Below are 18259 nucleotides of genomic sequence, written 5' to 3'. Positions count from 1 at the left end.
AACAAAATATTTATAGAAAATAAAAATCAATTCTGTTACATACCGGAAGCTTCTTTCACATTCTCTACAAAATTACCTCCTACATTTAAAAATTTGTTATTTCTGTCTATTTATAATTTGTTCAAGCATCAAGTGTCACTACATGAGTTAATTTTCCTAATATACAAGTTATTTTTTCAATTTTTTACTTTTTATTTAAAATAAGAGGCATTTAGTTAATGTGTTAAATGTTTTCTATATTGTTTCGTGTTTATATAGTGTGCTATATGTATAATGTACCCAAAAAACACCTACGCAAGAACTCAAGTTATAATGTAGAAAAATATTTAAGTTTTTTCTGTCTTTGACTTTCTATTATCTTCAGGCGGGCTTAAACATTCCTGAATGCACCCCTGAACTGCAATTCAGTTTTATAACAGTGCAATACTAAATATAGTAATTGTAAAGGTTTTGGTAAACAATCTTAATATTTTAATTATGTGAAGCATTTTATATACATAGTATTTCCTTAATGCATGTGGCACAAATTCAGTTTAACATATCGGTCATCAGCGAATCAGGAAGGTTCCTGGTCTGTAGCCATTTTATTATTCCTGCCCCAGTCTGAGGCTTGTTTTCAAACTTTTTTAAAGATGCTTAGCTATAGGCAATAATTGAAATTTGTTAAAATTTCAAGTGTCACAACCTACGTTAATTGATTCTATTATACAAGTATTTTTGTTGCAATTTTGACTTTTTATTTAAAAGCAGTGGTAATCAGTTAATGTGCTAAAGGTTTCCTACAGTGTTCTTATTTATGTAATATATGTGGAAATTTTACTGTAATGTTTTAAAAACCTTTTTGCAATATTTTGCCATTAACCTTTTGAAAGACTTGAGGGACATATTTGCAAGTGTTTTAGGAGCCCGAGAACTTAAATGCTAAAAATGATTAACTATCGTTTTCTATTTAATCAATTTTTTTTATTAATGTAATTTTTAAGTCTTATATTTACTATTTATTTAAATTTTGGTTTGGCATATGCAGTGTTGTTAAAAGTACTCGGAAAAAGTAATTGGGCTCAATTACAATTACTGTGGTGATAATGTAACTAATTACAAGTAAAAATTACTTTACACAGAAGTAATCAGTAAAATTACAATTACAATTACTTTCCGCTACCATTTTAAAACTGATCTACGATTCAATTTTTTTACACTTTGTTACATTAATAAACATGCATACATACATGTTTTGTTAAAAAAATGATTTCATGTAATGATGAAATTTATTATCTTTAATTAAATGAATAATATTTGAGGACAAACTTGCTTGAATAACATCAAAAGACTTTATACAAGTAGCTACCTGTAATAAAATTAACACTCTTTAAATTTTGGAATAGACATTACAAAACAATTGCATTTTAAATATCTCATCAGTTAGATTCCCTCTCTTGGCAAAAACATCTTTACCAACACTAAAAAGACGCTCAACTTGACGGCAGCGATGTGTTAAATTTTAAAAATGCAGATTTTAGGATAGGGTAATGTTGGAGACACTGCAAGTCACTATGGCTCTTCATTTTTGATCATAGATGTTGTGCATACGATCGTAGCACTACAAACGTAAAATTATAAATTTGACTTCTTCTTAATTGTATTCATTATACGTTCCGAGAATAAAAGTAACGGCAAGTAAATATAAAGTATCGATTACCTTAATGTATCGATTACAATTAATGTTATGTATTCCGATTACAAGTATGAATTACATTTTTTAAATGTAATTCGTTACAAGTATAAATTACTTGAAAAGTAATCGTTACAAAAGTAATCCGATTACTTGTAATTCGTTACTTAACAACACTGGGCATATGCATGTTTTATGATGCAAATATGTTAGATAACATAAATTTAGGTAAGATTATTTGGCTGTTAACATTTTTGTATGAAAAAGTCACCTAACTGCACTTTCACACTTTTGGTAATTTGTTTATAACATTGCTCAAATAATAACTTTTTAAACATTTATAAATTTTTAATTTTTGTACTACTTTGGGAGCAATGATTGTTACCTCTCTTTTTTCAGTAAGCTCATAATGTATATGCAACTCGCCTTGCATTATTATAATGTACAAAAGATGTGGTAAATTATTTCAGGGTTAAGTACCCTGTTGCCTCAGTATGCCATATGGAGAATTTCATTTCAGATGATGAAGGAGGGGAGAGGGGATAGAATCACTTTCTCCACTGTTGCTTTCAAATTATTTTATTTTGTTGGGAATGAAGGATTTTTTTTTAGGACTTCATTCCCCCACCCTCCGTACGCCCCTGTCTACCCGTTCTTCACACTTTATTCCGTCAACTCCAAGTGATTTACAGCATACTTCATCTGTTCGTTATAATATTTACCAAAATAAGTGCTGTAATGAATAAATTTCTTTCCTCAGACATTTATATCAATGTGGTTTGCTATTTATGTGTACATATTTCTTACATTTTTAAGATAGGAATAACTCTTTTCATAAACAAAACTAAAATAATTGATACACTTTTGAAGCATCTGACTGCAAAAATTAAAGCTTATAAAATGCACTTATATAGTTATACGTAATACTCATGGAATGAATTGTAATAAAGATGAAAGACGTCTAAAAATATTTTTACCTAAAAGGTATAGTGAAAACAAGAAAAAATAGTATGGTAGCTTACAAACTGGTTTATTTGTGATGAAGACAAAGAGGCATACATTTTGGTTAGGATACAATAGTGCTGTATTGTATGTCTTATCCTTTGCAGGTTACAATAGTCAGGATGATGAGATTTAGGATGAATGAAACATTTTGTGTTTATGAAATGTAATGGACATATTTTTTTTGAAGGTTATTTGGCATCATTATTTTGTTAGCACATAAAATTCTTATGGCAGTTACACATTTTGACTGTGGGTTGAGACACTTGTATAATTTGTTTTGTAAGAGGAAATAGAGAGGTACAGAATGAGGTAACTTCATACACATTCATTAACATCACGTTGATTAACATAAATATTTACAACATTCATTTATCTTTCATTCATTAAATATCTTACACTTCAGCATACAAGTTGTCTTTTTTGTTCGTTTCAATAACTAGTTATTTCTAAATTACAAATAAGCATGTGCTACATTCTTTGAATTTTGAACATTTTGCTTTCTAAAAGATTGTTGCTGTATAAAGGTGAACACAATAACTACATACACTGTGCAGTAAGCTGAATTGTACAAGATAATTTCAACTATTATGTATTATTCTTTGGCGTACATGAAAAAAAGAACTATTTTGTGCCTGGGATTTTTACAAGTTACTTATAAGCTGTATTGTAACATATATTTTTATTTAATAATTCCATTTTTACAATAAAAATATTTTTTTTTGTAGACTTTATGTTATCTCCATTTTTATAGGCCTCATTTGAAGTAATAACACTGTAATCGACATATAGCAACACACAAGAGCCAATACATTAGATTCCTTAGAAACAAATGTAGTTGTAAAACAATGAACTTTTCATAGAACCAAAATACAGATCTCACTGCAGTTATCCAAAATACAGAATTTGAGAATCCTTCATAAATCAAAAATATTTTTGTGACTGTCTGTAGGAAATAATATTATTTTATTTTGGACTATGGATTATTGGATAATGTTAATTTTACCATTCCTAGATATCAAATCTTGCACATCCTCACATTTCAATGTGTACTTCAATACATACTATTTATTACGTAGAGTTGGTGTCAAAACAGATATTTTATATAACTTTTTGAAAATTCATTTCATTAGGGCATAGACTGTAGCAAGCTTAAAATACTAACTTCTGATCCCATTTTAATGTTGTTTGCTTTTCCTGCTAATTATTAATGATTTAATTTGTAGTAATGTATTATTTTATAAATTTTGTGTAATCTATATACATTATATAGGCTCCTATGAAAGGGTGGCCACACACAATCTCAAATGAAATTCTCCGACATTTTCAGGTTTTCCCTGACCTGATTATAATTATCCCTGACCCTGATTTTGCAGTTAGGCTACTTCATTTTTCTAAAATTAATCATCACAATTTTTTTTAAACGGTAAGTCTTCAACAGATAAATAAGTGAACAACAATTGCACTTAATTGTATCCCACGTATGAGCAATATGTGATAAATATAGGCATCTAAAGTTTTTTTATCTACATACAAAACTAACTGAAGATGAAAACTTTTGAGATAAGATATTTACTCATCCAAATGTATTGCAAAAAAATAAGTTGAACAAAATGAAATGTTTTAATGTTCCAACTAAGTGTGTGATTTGAAGAAAAAAGTACTTGTAAACCTACCCACAATAAGTTATTCGTGCATATGTTATAAATAAATAAACACACAGTCTTTCACAAACACTACAAACATTTGCTTTGGAGTATAACTTGCGATCCTTTAAAGAATTGATTTCCTCTTCTAGAAACGTAGTTTCTTTCTTTACATTTTCGATAAGTGCTTGTCTTTTCTAATTCTTAAATTTCTCCCGAAATTCTTTTCTTTTTCAGCCCATTCTTGAGCCTTTTCTTGTTCTTTTCTAATTATTTCTGATAACGGGCTCTTGCATTTTGTGCGGCATGTACATTGAGTTTCGCTATGGTAACATTAGTGACACCACCAAGTGCCAAAACTGCATTGTATGTATATCTTTTAAAGATTCCTCTTTTTTGTTTTCTATGATACATTCCTTATTTACTGAAAATTTTCTCTCAAGTCTCGCATTGCCATGTAAAGAATGAGAATTTTTTTTTCACAAACCTTTACAGTTCTTTTTTATCACATTTACAACTGGAAGAACTCTAACCCATAGGTCATTCAATCTGTCTTGCTATATAAAAAAATTCTTAATTTCTTCTTTAAAAAAATTCAGTTCCTGTAATATACAGTAGAACCCTGTTATAATGTTTTTCAAGGGAGCACCAGAAAAAAAACATTATAAGCAGGAAAACGTTATAAGCAGGAAATCTCAATTTAGCACTTAACAATGTTTTAGCTTTGTACCAATGGACTCACCAAGCTATGTAAACAACTTTAATGTTGAAACCAAAGATAGTATACTTGATACATGAATTTTCTGAAACAAGCCAACAATTTTTCAACTTTATCTTGTTCCCTGGTTAAATTTTGTTTGTCTTTAAAGATACACTGCCACATTTTTTGTAAAATTGTCTCACGATTCATGATGACATCATTAAGAGTAAGAACGTCTACTCCTTCACCACCTGAAAATGTTTAATTTTGGGATTCCTACGTATGAATGAAAAAATAAATTATTTGTAAGCAATAGAAAACACTTTTAGTTATGCCCTCGCTCAATGGTTGGCAACTTAAATATCGTAGGACTATGTACGTGCATCTGAATACCCACTGGAATGGCAAGGAAGAGAAGAGTTGACTAAGGGTGCCAACTGACACGTAACTATGAACATTGTGTACCTTCAGTATATTGCATAAAATTGTATTTTAACAAACTTCATGTATTGTATGGCAGTGATTGTAAACATAAACATACATAAAGGAAACTCTTTATTGTAAGTGTTGGAATAATTTGGTTTTAAAACATTTTTTCCCCATTTATTGAATGTTAGAAAGCAAACATTATAAGCAGGAAATTACACTATTTATGAACGTTATATGCAGGAAATAAATACATTGTCCTTATGGGGGAAATATTGGGACTTTAAAAATATGACATTATAAGCAGGAAAACATTATATGCAGGAACATTATAACAGGGTTCTACTGTACACGTATTGGCGTTAAACTGCATCAGCTTCCATCCCTGTCATAAGTACCAAGTGTTTTGTACCAAGTGCTGCAATGTGGATGTTAATCTCTTGTATCTAACATTGACTACAACGATATTTCAGGATCCAAGCATGATATACCCTTCGTAAGTGCATATTTCATTGGAGACCTCTCAAACAGTTTTTTTTATACATAAAACCTGCAGACAATTTCTACATTCTTGACAATACTTCAGGATATAAATTCTCTTACTTTCATCTTAACTTTTCACAAGACTTCCATTGTAGCAAATCCCAAATCACCTCTTTGGCAGTAAGAAGATTTTTGGATTCTGAGATGTCTATACTTGTTACAGAGCTAGCAACATTCATTACTTCTGCCTTGACATATCTTGACATCAGAGCTCCCAGTATACATTTGAGTGATTTATACAAAAATGGGGCCATTGGACTATCTGACTGAAATTCTGTCAAAAAGGCTCTACTTCACTTGCTAGAGCCTGGAAAAATGTAAGCTTACAAATAAGCAGATTATCTTTAACAGTTGAAGCCACAGTATTGAAACTCTTACATTTTGGATTCAATTTCGGATCCTTTTTCACAGCATCAACATAATGAATCACCTTAGGTAATATCTGAATTGCTTTGGTCACCACTTTTCCACTTTCAACCCAACAGACACTGCAGAACTTTAATGGAAAAAGTTTGGAATTGGAAAAATGGATGAAATCACTGCGTCGAGCAGGAACATACCTGAATAATGAGTACAAAGCCCTTAAAAACTCAATAATAATTTCCCATTCAGTTGCCATTCATTTCCTATTCAGCACCATGTATATTGTGTAAGCCACAAGTACCAATATCCAAAATCAGAGGAGCATCAGAATCTTTAGCAGCTAAACTGACTGACAGATCACAAAGGAACTTCATATTTACATTTGGACCATCCATTGACACCTGCAAAATCTTGGCAAAGTCAATTTCTGACAAAGCTCGTGTGAATGCTTCCAACAACTTCTCAGAAATAGCATGATGAAGATATTCTGGACAAAAATATCTAGTTGAAACAACATTGCTCTCTTTCCTTCCAAAATCGCATAATGATATCCATTTGACCTAGCTGATTCATTAAACCCTACTACCAACTCCGAACATTCCATAACTTCCTTTTCAAGTTCAGAATGCAAATATGGAGCAAGCCCTTCCGAAATTACATAACCAATCTTGGTTCGCTGGAGCTGCATTTTGCTTGCTATTTCAGAATCAGGAAACATAAACTGAAACACGGACACACAGTTTGCTGCACATCACAGGGACTTGTGTGTTACATTACAGTCTCAAGACATCATTTTATTTAAGCACGTGTAACATTTTTTTCCTGAGAACAAATGTATTAATACCACGTAACTCCTTACGTGCTGGCACAGGAACTCCATAAAACTTTTTTTGTTAAATAATTTTCAGCTACACACATCAGATTTGCAGGCGATGTAGACACAGATAAAGAACTCAACAAGGCAGATGAAGCAGATGATGAGCTAAATAATCCTTATTCAAGCTGCTCAGATTTTACTGAATTAATTAAGAACCCGTCAAAGTTAACACAAGTTAATATACTCCTCACAGCTTTCTTGTGGTTTTCACCTTGCACGTGGCTTCTAATGGCACATCTTCCCATATTGCTTAATGAAACTGTTTTTTGACAAAACAAACATCTAGCTTCATTTTTGTTTAATTTTGACGGCACCAACCACAAAGAATATTCAACATATTTTAACCAATCCTTTTAAAAGCTTGTTTTCTTGCGAATAGGAGGCATTTTCCCAAATAATAATAATACTGTTCTCTTCTTGAAAATAGGTATATATTATGAACAAAAAAAACCTCCCATTTTTACAAAATTAAGTCTATGTAATAGATAAATGCATCAAGTACACTGCCACTGTGGACATGGTAGGTAAGTTGGATTCATACTGCATTACAATTATCTCGTTCACTTATCTATTGCCCGTGCCCATAATTTTTTTTGCCTTCTATTTATTTCAACGCGTTATCAGGTCCATATTTACTATAATAATACTCGCACAAATTAACATTTTCATTAAAAATTTTAATGCAAATACTTGCCTTTATAAATTTTATCACACGTTTACATACTACCTGAGGGAAAAAAACTTTCAAAAGAGGCATTAATGGAAATTGGCTAGCGACCGAACGTAGCGGTTTTGTTTACTGCACAAGAGCGTCACTTAATTTCGGCCACGAATGACCGAAATCAATGCTACATCACAAAGATTACACGTGAAAAAAGCGGGAACAGCTGAAGATGCGCACACAAATCCCCGCCTTTAAACAAATTTCAAAAACATACCTTCATTATTTTCTCCGGTCACGTATCCGACTTGTTGGGACTACATACTTTCTTCTCGTACTAAGATTGCCCACTTACCTATATTTAAAATTATTAATCAATACAGGTTTTTTTGCAACCGCAAATCTTCAGTAACAATTGCGCCTCTCATGAAAATATACGTTCAAACCAAAATACACGTCAGTTGCTCATTTTGAAACCACAGGTTAACCAACATTTGTGCATTAAAATATTTTTGCTATACAGTGTTGCAAAATTTTGAATACCCGTGTACCATGCTTTTTCAAAACGCATTTTACGAATATATTGCGCAGATTATTCGGGTGAATAAGGTAATTTGCAGGAATAATTTTGAAAATGCTACAATTAAATACACGTTTTTTTTAAAACAAAAATCGCCATTGAAGAAACCATTAGGATGCAGAAACAAGCTTTCTCAAAAAATTTCCTGGCATGTCCAGGTTTTCCCTGACCTGTTTTAAATTCCCTCACTGTTCCTGGTTTCCCCAGTGTGTGGCCACCTGTATGAGTAATATTTTAAATTAATTAACAAATATTAAAAAAAATTCCAAACTTAAGCTGCGTGAATTTTAAATCGTTTGGAGAAATATTACTTACAACACATTTGAATTTTTTTTTGTGTTGCAATAAATACAGAATGGGGTGACCAAAATGTTTGTGTACGTAGGTACCACATTTGTCACTGGCTCTCAAACATTTTCAATTGCGGCCCTAGAAGTAATCTTTCGCTGACTCTATGACCTAAAGCGATCCATTTCACTGGTTTCGTAATTTTACAATGGTTATGTTCTTGTCTCCAGAGAACTAGTCTGCAATTCTCAGGACTTTCAGTGTGACCTTATGGAAACCATTTGGAAAACAATGGCATAGATGATAGGTAGCATGGGCGTCGCAAGGATATATTTTTTTGGGGGGGACTTCAATTTATTTAGTTATTTGAAGAATATCCATCCCCTAAAAACAAAGCGGGGGGTCCGGAGGTCCTCCCCCGGGAAAATTTGGAGTTTGAAGGTGCAAAAAGGTGGTTTTTAGGCATTTTTCTTTCCTAAATATTCTAATTATAGTTGGTTGCACTACATAATTTATTTTTTATAAAAAATATTTTCAGAGAACAAATTTGTAAAAATACAGTTAACATATCTGCTGGTGCTATATCCACACAAAATCATTAATTTAAACATCAGGAAAAACTACGAAACTACGAAACTAAATATGTTATTGGAGGGGACGAAATTGAAGACTTTTATTATTGGGGGAATCGTGTCCCCCCGTCCCCCTCGGTTACGACGCCAATGATAGGTAGGGACATGATTATGTGGTGAATTGCGATGAAACCCAAGTAAAACTGAAAAGCATGTCATTGCACCGAATAACAACGAAATGCAAGTTATTTCATGGAATTTAGCAGCACTTTACCAAACAAAATTCAAATCACAAAAAAAGTAATCTTTTTAATATTTGAAATTTAAGGAATATTATTATTTCTGGACAAAAATTTTACCAAAGTGCATAGATTAGAAAAAAAAAGGAATTTAATTTTGTTCTGAATGTACATATCTGTTTTAGAACAATTTATTTAAAATTAGTTTATATTTTAAAAAAAATGCAGCATACAAATATTTGTATATACACTATTTTAGTGGAGCAATATTAAAAAAAAAAAGTATTTATAAAAATAGAAACAATAAAACCAAAATCTTCTGTTTTAAAAACAAAATTGGACTAAAAATAAAATCATGAAATCTTGTCTGTAATAATAGGGTTATGATGAAACTTGTTTTCTCTGTAACAACGTGGCCAAATAAACTACCTATATCAATATTTTCAATTAAATTTTTTTATGATATTATATTATTGCAGCATAACGAAAAATGTTTTAATGGCAGCCTTGTGATCCTAAATATTGCTTTCCCTTTTGGAAGAATATAAAATTTTATATTACTTGTATATTATTTACATCTTTACAAAATAAATTTTTAATCGGTGCAGGGTCTTGCTATTTGTGGGTTGATTGGGATGGGTGGTTGATTCATTCCACCCCTTTTCCCCCCTTAAAAATGTGATAAGTCAATTTTTTAAAATTATAAACTTACATTACTTATCAGATTAAGAGTTTACACACTTTATAAATGTAAAATTTTTTCATGATTAGTTTTAGAAGTTACCTTTATAAAAATGAATGATGTTTCATTTTAAGTGGTACTAATAAATATGCAGACATAAACTAGAATAATTTTTTCTGAAATAAATAAATCTGAAGTATTCTTAGTATTCTTAGCTTCAAAGAAAACCTTAAATGACTTCTATTCATCTCAGCTTAGAGTAGCTACAGTTTACAAAAGTTTTTAAGTATTTCATTTTATAATTGTGCTTGGCTGATTTTCTTCAAACCTAATAATTCGGGACTCATTTTTGCTGTTAAAATTTATAACAGTGAATAGTGTGAAATTTAAAAAAAATTTTGCTTTCCAGTGATATTTAATATTTATTGAAAAAGAACAGATAAGGTCATTTCGATGTACATAATTAACATAGGTAGAGTTTTTCTTTGGATAATGTTTTTAATGTAAAATTAATCTATTTACTATTTTTTTGTAATATTATGAATATGATGGTTTGTGTGAGAGAGTAATGTTGCCATATGACAAGACAGTTGAAAGTATGTAAAAGTTACTTCTCTGTGTTTCTTAATCATATAATATTCACAGTTTTCACAAATAGGTTTATCTTTCCAGTTTATAAATCACCAGAGTGACATAAAAATGTTGTTATTTATATAACCTTCAGGTGTTGCATCTAAGTAATAATTTATTAGAAAAAAATTAATGTCGCTTGAAACTGTTACTGGTGCGTTAATCAAAAATGTGCAGACACATGACCTGCTTTGTGGAGAGAATTGTTGAAAGAACAAATTGTAATATAAAAGTTACAGGATAAATATCTTTTTTACAGTTCAATAAATTTATATATTTGTATTTTTAATAATTATTTTCAATACCAAATGAGCAGCAGTTGCAAGTTACATTACAGGAAACACATTTGTTTTTAAATCTATGTATTTACACATTTGTACAATTGTATTGGACAGAAAAGCTGTTGACAAATATAAGCAAATTTTATCTTTGTCAAAAGATTTTCAGTCTAGTTATCAAACAATTAAATAAATATAAATAAATGAGTAACATTTTTAAAGTTTATCTGTTTTGGATGTCTATGAAATATAGTTACTCAAGAAAACAACAAATAGGAACAAGTAAGCAGATACCACATTACATACTTCTAAATTCTACACTATACAATCAAAACAGCACATTGTGTACCAGTAAACACACAACCATACGAAACTTTTGAACATGCGTGCCGTCAACACTTCTTGGTGATATTATGGATCCCTTCTACTAACTGATATGGTTTTCACATAAAGTCACAATATGTTTATATACATCAAATTTTTAAAGCTATAATACAATTGCTTTCACCTGGAAGTAAAGGAATGTTACACATTGACTCTGAAGTAAGTTATTGGGTAAATAGTACAAGAGAAGAGTTAATGGTAAGTGTTTACTTTTGCTGCAGTTTTTAAAGTTGTTTCAAAGTTTGACAACAATTTTTTTCTACACTTACAAAGTAAAAATGGCACATTTAGGTGGAAAAAAACACTGATGGGACAAAAAATTAATTTCTTACCGTCCGCGACAAGCGTCTAAGGAAGTGAAATTTTCTAGGTGCAGGGTGCATAATGCTGAAGGGAAACCTTAAGAGGCAATCTTCGGCCAATATTTTTTTGTGACTGTCTGTACACAGAAAAGCCATCACAAATTTCAGCTACGATGGTGCGTGGAGTTCAGAGGAACGACGAGCGGTCAACTAGCAAGGCCGGCCGTCAAGATGTTTGGCTCGGACAACGTGTGACGAATGATGCACTTTGTTTTCCTGGTAGATTATTTTTTTTTTTTTTTACTAAAGTGTTGTGGTGTGTTTCAGTGGGGCGTAATCAGTGGCAGTGTTGCCAGATCAAAGGATCTGTCCCATTTTGTGGGACAAATTTACAAATGTTAAACAAAACGGGAATTTTTTTTTTTGTTACGGATCATTGAAATAGGGGACATTTTACATTAGCAAGGTCTTTTACGTCCTTAAAAAAAATCCTAGTATGTTTCTAGTTTTAAGGTATGAACTAAATAAAAAATAGGCTTTAAACATTTAAGGCTTTTTTTACAACAACCTTTCAGACACAACAATCCCAACAGTATTGAATATTATTTGAGAAGCAGTCTAAAGTATTTACAAGCACAGTGAGTGACGCACGACATGCCAGAAAAAAGGATACATTCCCATCGGCAGGAGGCAATATTTTCAAAACCCATTTATTTTCAAGCTGCGGGACACTTCACAGCTAAACGGGGGCACACAGTACAGGAACACCGGCAACTCCGACCGGTGGTCCGTCGTGCCTGACTAGAGAAGGGGTTGCCGCCGTCGCGACCGGGTGGGGGGGGGGGGGGAAGGGGGAAAGGGGGGTGGTCGGAGGGGGGGGGGGGGGCTCAGGCGTCGGACTCCTTCAGGTTGTCGAAGTACTCCAGGATCTGGTCGTAGTTCATCTGCAGGCCGAGGTCCTCCAGCCCGTGGAGCTCTTCCCCGCGCCGCCGCGCCGCCGAGAACATGGGGTTGCCGACGACGGTGGCCCGCTTCACCTCGGGGGCGTCGCCCCGGCGGCGGGCCCCGCCCCCCGCCCCCGGCGACCAGAAGTCCGCGAGGCTCGCCTCGTCGTCGTCGTCGCGCTCCCGGCCCGCGGCGTGGTACCTGCCCACGTCAGCCCGGTCAAGTGATTGCTACACATTATCGAAACCTAACAAACAGAGACCCGGAAATTTTCGCGGATTCATTCAAGTCGCAAGCTAGAATGCAAACCTCCACACCCTCGCACTGCATTCATGGTCGGCACGCAGTTGTTTGGACACGCCCGTCTACGACCGTGGGCCAACGACGCCCGGCTAGGAGAGAAGTAAGCGAATCAGGTGGTGCCAAATAACGAGGATGAAAATGTTTTTTCGCTAAGAAATCAACCGATGGGAAAGGAAAAATGGGTCAAGCACACCTATTATAACTTTGATTTCCATCCTGAGGCCGGAAGAATCCGCGAAATTTCCGGGTCTCTACTGATAAACTCTAAAAAAATTGGCCTTTGCAAACTTTTGACTGCTCGGTTGACTGATGGTTGGTAACTCTGAGAATGATCCTGTGATGTTTTGGAAGAATCAATTAAGTTGAAAATGCCAGATTTGCTGGATACACATTTTCACATCTTAGAGGTGGAATTTTGAGAAAGGTAAAACGGTGTTGGTAATTTTTTGTTTATTTACTGTATTATCCATACCCAAGCTTGAATAGCTTCGGAAATAAGATTTTTTTAATATTATGAAACCATGTTCAGCTTATTTTTATTCTTTTAAGTGAATTATCATGGGAAATGGTGAAAAGGAGGTTGGGTGATTTTTATTTATATCCAGTATCCTCTCACTTTATTTGCTTCAACAATTGTTGCACTTCATGAAATTAAACTTACTTCTTTTTTAAACCTTTTATGGGTGGAATTTCAAAAAGATACATATCTTATGTCTTAATCCAGGATAAGGGCTACTTCTGATTCATTTTTTTAAAAATATGTTCAGTAGCAAAGATAATATTGTGTAACAAATATCAGAAAAATTAAAAATTTCATATTTGTATATTATAAGAGTGATTATACTCCATTTATAAATCAAGGCAAGCAGCCTTTCCAACCTGAGGTCATCACTTGAACTCCCTGATTTGTTACTTCATTTATTTATAAATTATCATCCTAAACATTTTATAACTATCCTTGAGACATATCTCGGGCAGCAGATCACTTAACTAATTTATTTTTGTCATTTTAAGGGTACTTCAAATCGACGCAACAATTTTAATTTCAGACATAAGGGCTACCAAAGGTCCATTAAAACGGATTGTAACGTAAGACTTTTACAGCTTAACAAGTAATGTGTAAGGGAGACTTGTACTATTTGCAGTAGTGCCATAAAATATGTTGCATACAAGGCGCGTGGAATGCCTTAAGAGCCCACAGAGTAACAGAGTAACAAAATGTCCGACGTGCAGTACAGGCCAGTTCTTACTGCAGTTAAGTGTCACAAGCAGGGGCGCAACAACTAAATTTCCAAAGGGGGGGCAATATACCTTTTTATAAAGAATCATCGATCCTCCCCTGGGAAAATTTGTATTTCAAGGTGGAAAATGGTGCTATTTTAGCAGTTTTATTATCTAAAAATTGATTACACAGCACTTTCTTTGCCCCCGTTTGCCCCCACTTCAAGGTTTCAGAGGGGGGGGGGCAAAATACCCTTGAACCCCCCCGCCCCCCCCCCCTGTTGTTGCGCCCCTGGTCGCAAGGGTGTTTTTTTGGAGTCTTGTCCCCACATGGGTCATGTCTCACACTTAGTAAGGAGTCTCGCCAGGTCCGTGTGCCAGTGAACATATGTTTGCTCCACCATCTGCAACTAGGGATGCAACATCGCTCTTAAAAACATCGATATCATGAACATCGATGTTCAAACGAAAAAGTATCGATGTAAAAAAACATCGTTCTGACAACCGATACATCGATGTTTTAACCGATGTTTTTAAATATTAAGAAAAACATGCCGAAATGATTAAAATTATAGTATGTATCCAAAAACCATACCTACTACAGGTTCCTGACCACAATATCCACAACCCATTTACAGTTGTGTCTCATGCAAAACAAAATAATGTATTAAAAGCAATTGAAAAAAAATTGGTTGTCTGTAAAGTCAGTTTAAGAAATAATTTCGGCTTTAATCTCTAACCCAGACACTCGTGGTGCACTGGGGCTGAGATTAAAATTCGTTGATAATATTTTACTTTTTTATGTCTTCCATTGCTCAAAATGATATGCACTTGTGGCCTCCGACACGGAATTTTATTTATAATTAATTCATAATAACACCCCTCGCGATAAACAAAGGAAAATATGTGTTAACGAGTGCCTGGTTGCCGCGGAAGCGGATAGATAGCACGATTCGTTCGGCTCGCGTCCGTCACCGTAGATTGCAGCACCGTAGGGGAATAATATGATTTCTTTTTTATAATATAATTTTATAACAAATACACATCCCAAATACACCTATCTTATTTATAATGTGTTACAATATGTTTTTAAACATTGTGCAAAAGATCCCGGGTGTAATTTGAATTATTATGTGTAACTGTAAAACACCATTGTGTGTACAAAAACGTATTTGAAAATTCAACATTACTTTTAAATAACCGTACCGATTGTGCTGAAAATCGGTGGACGCTCGTTAAATTACATAATATTAATAATTCAAACGACGAAAACATGAATGAAAAGTCAAATCGATGGTTGTTCCAATGGAGTGGAAAAGAGATGCGGCGCAAGCGTACAATGAGCGTAACGGGACACATCGTAGTGGGTCAATGTGCGTTACGGGAAACTTTTTCGTGCGTGCAGCCGGCGTTCATCGATTTATTAGACGTCACATCAACAAACGGATTTGAAAATTCAACATTACTTTTAAATAACTGTACCGATTGTGCTGAAAATCGGTGGACGATCGTTAAATTACATAATATTAATAATTCAAACGACGAAAACATGATTGAAAAGTCAAATCGATGGTTGTTCCAATCGAGTGGAAGAGAGATGCGGCGCAAGCGTACAATGAGCGTTACGGGACACATCGTAGTGGGACTTGATGTAAGTTTTTGGACATACTCCATTGCTAAGAACTTTTTTTCTGTTTAAGAAAAACTAAAAACTAATAAATAAATAAATAAATAAAACTCAAAAAGGTAAAAAAAAAAAAAACACAAAATTAAGCAAAAAATTTCTGTTGTCCACACGGATATAAACACCACAAAATATTCCGTAACAGAAATATGGTCAACAAAACAAAGAAAAAAATGTACTAAGAGAACGAAAAAAAAAACCACAAATGATAATGACACAGAAATATTGAACCCAAAAAATTCAGCACAACGGTTGAAACGAAACTAAAACACGACAAAACGAAAAGACGAAACAAACGTTGCGTTACGGGACACTTTTTCGTGCGTGCAGTCGGCATTCATCGATTTATTAGACGTTGTCACGTCAAAAATAAGGAAAAAGCATGAAGTGTATGTGCAGGTTAAAAATGTAACATTAATTTTCTCGATAGAGCTAGCGAGACCGTATCGGTACCAATCACTAGCTTGTATGCAGGGGTGTAACTAAATTTTCAAAAGGGGCGGGGGGGGGCAATATACCTTTTTATAAAGTATCATCGATCCCCCCCATTGAAGCGGGGGGTCCTCCCCCGGGAAAATTTGTATTTCAAGGTGGAAAATGGTGCTATACAAGCAGTTTTATTATCTAAAAATTGATTACACAGCTGGTGGAAATAACATATCCGACTTGTACAGCACTTTCTTTGCCCCCGTTTGCCCCCACTTCAAGGTTTCAGGGGGGTGGGGGCAAAATACCCTTACCCCCTCTGTTGTGCTTGTATGTACAAGAAGCTATGAAATTGTCCATGAAGTCTGCTCGCTGCTTTTTCCCTATATTTTTCAAAATTTAAATAAAATTCTTATGAAAACAAATTTTTTAAACAGTATTTATTTTTTCCAAATGATTTTACACATCTTAAAGTACTGGGAAAAAATTGATACTGAAATCAACCAAATAGTTCAGTATTTACAACATTTTTGATACCTACTTAAAAATTTTGGTTTTTATAGTAAGTATAGGCAGTTAAAAAAATTGTATCTTGAAAACTAAATGTCGTATAGTAATGTTTTCTATATATTCAATAAATATTCATGAAATGATAGCCAAAATATTATAAAAAACTAGGGTAATTTTAATGATGAACAATGTCGATGTTTTTCGACTTTTTCGTCGATGCATCGGCGATGTATCGCTCTTCAAAACATCGATGCTAACATCGATGTTTCATGAACGATACATCGATGTTTTGAAAACATCGATGTATCGTTTGCATCCCTATCTGCAACGATACTGTACCCCGACCATGAAAGTATGTTCGAATTTGGCCACTGCATGATCTCACTAATTATAGCATCGAGTATCGAAACTGTAAGTTCAATACATTTTTTCGATATCGGAATGCTTGTTCATTTGTATTGAATTAAGTTTTGAGTCGCCATCGTACAAAATACAACTACAGCAGAACCTCGATGATACATTCCCGTTTCATTCATTTTCCCGTGTCATACGCCGATTAATTTTGGTCCCGCCGAAAGTACCTACTACATTTACAATGGTTTACTTTCCCGGAAAATACACTTATAAAATCATTAATTTCCCGTTTCATACGTTTTTACGAAGCGGAAAATACCTAAAACTCACAAATTTGTATGTTATATTTCTCCTGATAAACTACGTTTTAATGCTTTTATTTTGAAAAACGTTCATTGTTTAACTTTGCAAACGTAAGAAAATAACTTTATCACACCATAGATATGGATAGAATCAGGAAGAATGTGCACTTCGCTATTAGCATCTATGGCCTGCACCAAGCGAGACTAGTGGCGCAAACTAGCAATGATTATAAAAATGGCGCACGCGCTTTACGAAGGCACGGATCTCATATTTTGTGCATTCATTAATCTTTTAACTGAATATACCCTTTTGTTATTGTTTTCTTTACGATCGGACTGTTTTGTAATTTACGTTTCTCAAGTTAAAATTTTATTGAAAATTGTTCTGTTGCATAAAGTTGTTTGTAAAATTAAACAAACAAGCAAAAATTTCTGATTTTCTTTTTACAATAGCCTAATTTCTTATATTTCTAATTTAGGCTTGGAGACTTCCCCCCCCCTCCCTCCCAAGAAAGGACTTCATAACATTTTGTAAGGCCACTGTTTCTCATTTTGTATTTCACTTCTATTTTTTATATTGATTTTTATATTCTAGTCTTTAAAGTTGTTTGCAGTTTGTATTTTTGTAATAAAGAGGGAATTTATATAGTTTAAAACTAATTTATGTTA

General features: G+C 33.5%; 1 protein-coding gene across 1 annotated transcript in view; it reads right to left on the bottom strand.

Annotated features, from left to right (window-relative positions):
• Positions 1-12732: 12732 nt before the first annotated feature.
• Positions 12733-18259, bottom strand: part of LOC134540314 (transmembrane protein 132E) — a 140940-nt gene continuing 135413 nt past the window's right edge. The window contains 1 exon segment of the mRNA XM_063382975.1: positions 12733-12991. Coding sequence (XP_063239045.1) covers positions 12733-12991 — 259 coding nt within the window.

This window comes from Bacillus rossius, chromosome 16 (genome assembly GCF_032445375.1).
Source record: "Bacillus rossius redtenbacheri isolate Brsri chromosome 16, Brsri_v3, whole genome shotgun sequence".
NCBI classification, from domain to species: Eukaryota; Metazoa; Arthropoda; class Insecta; order Phasmatodea; family Bacillidae; genus Bacillus; species Bacillus rossius.
This window is presented reverse-complemented; position numbering and strand designations above follow the sequence as displayed.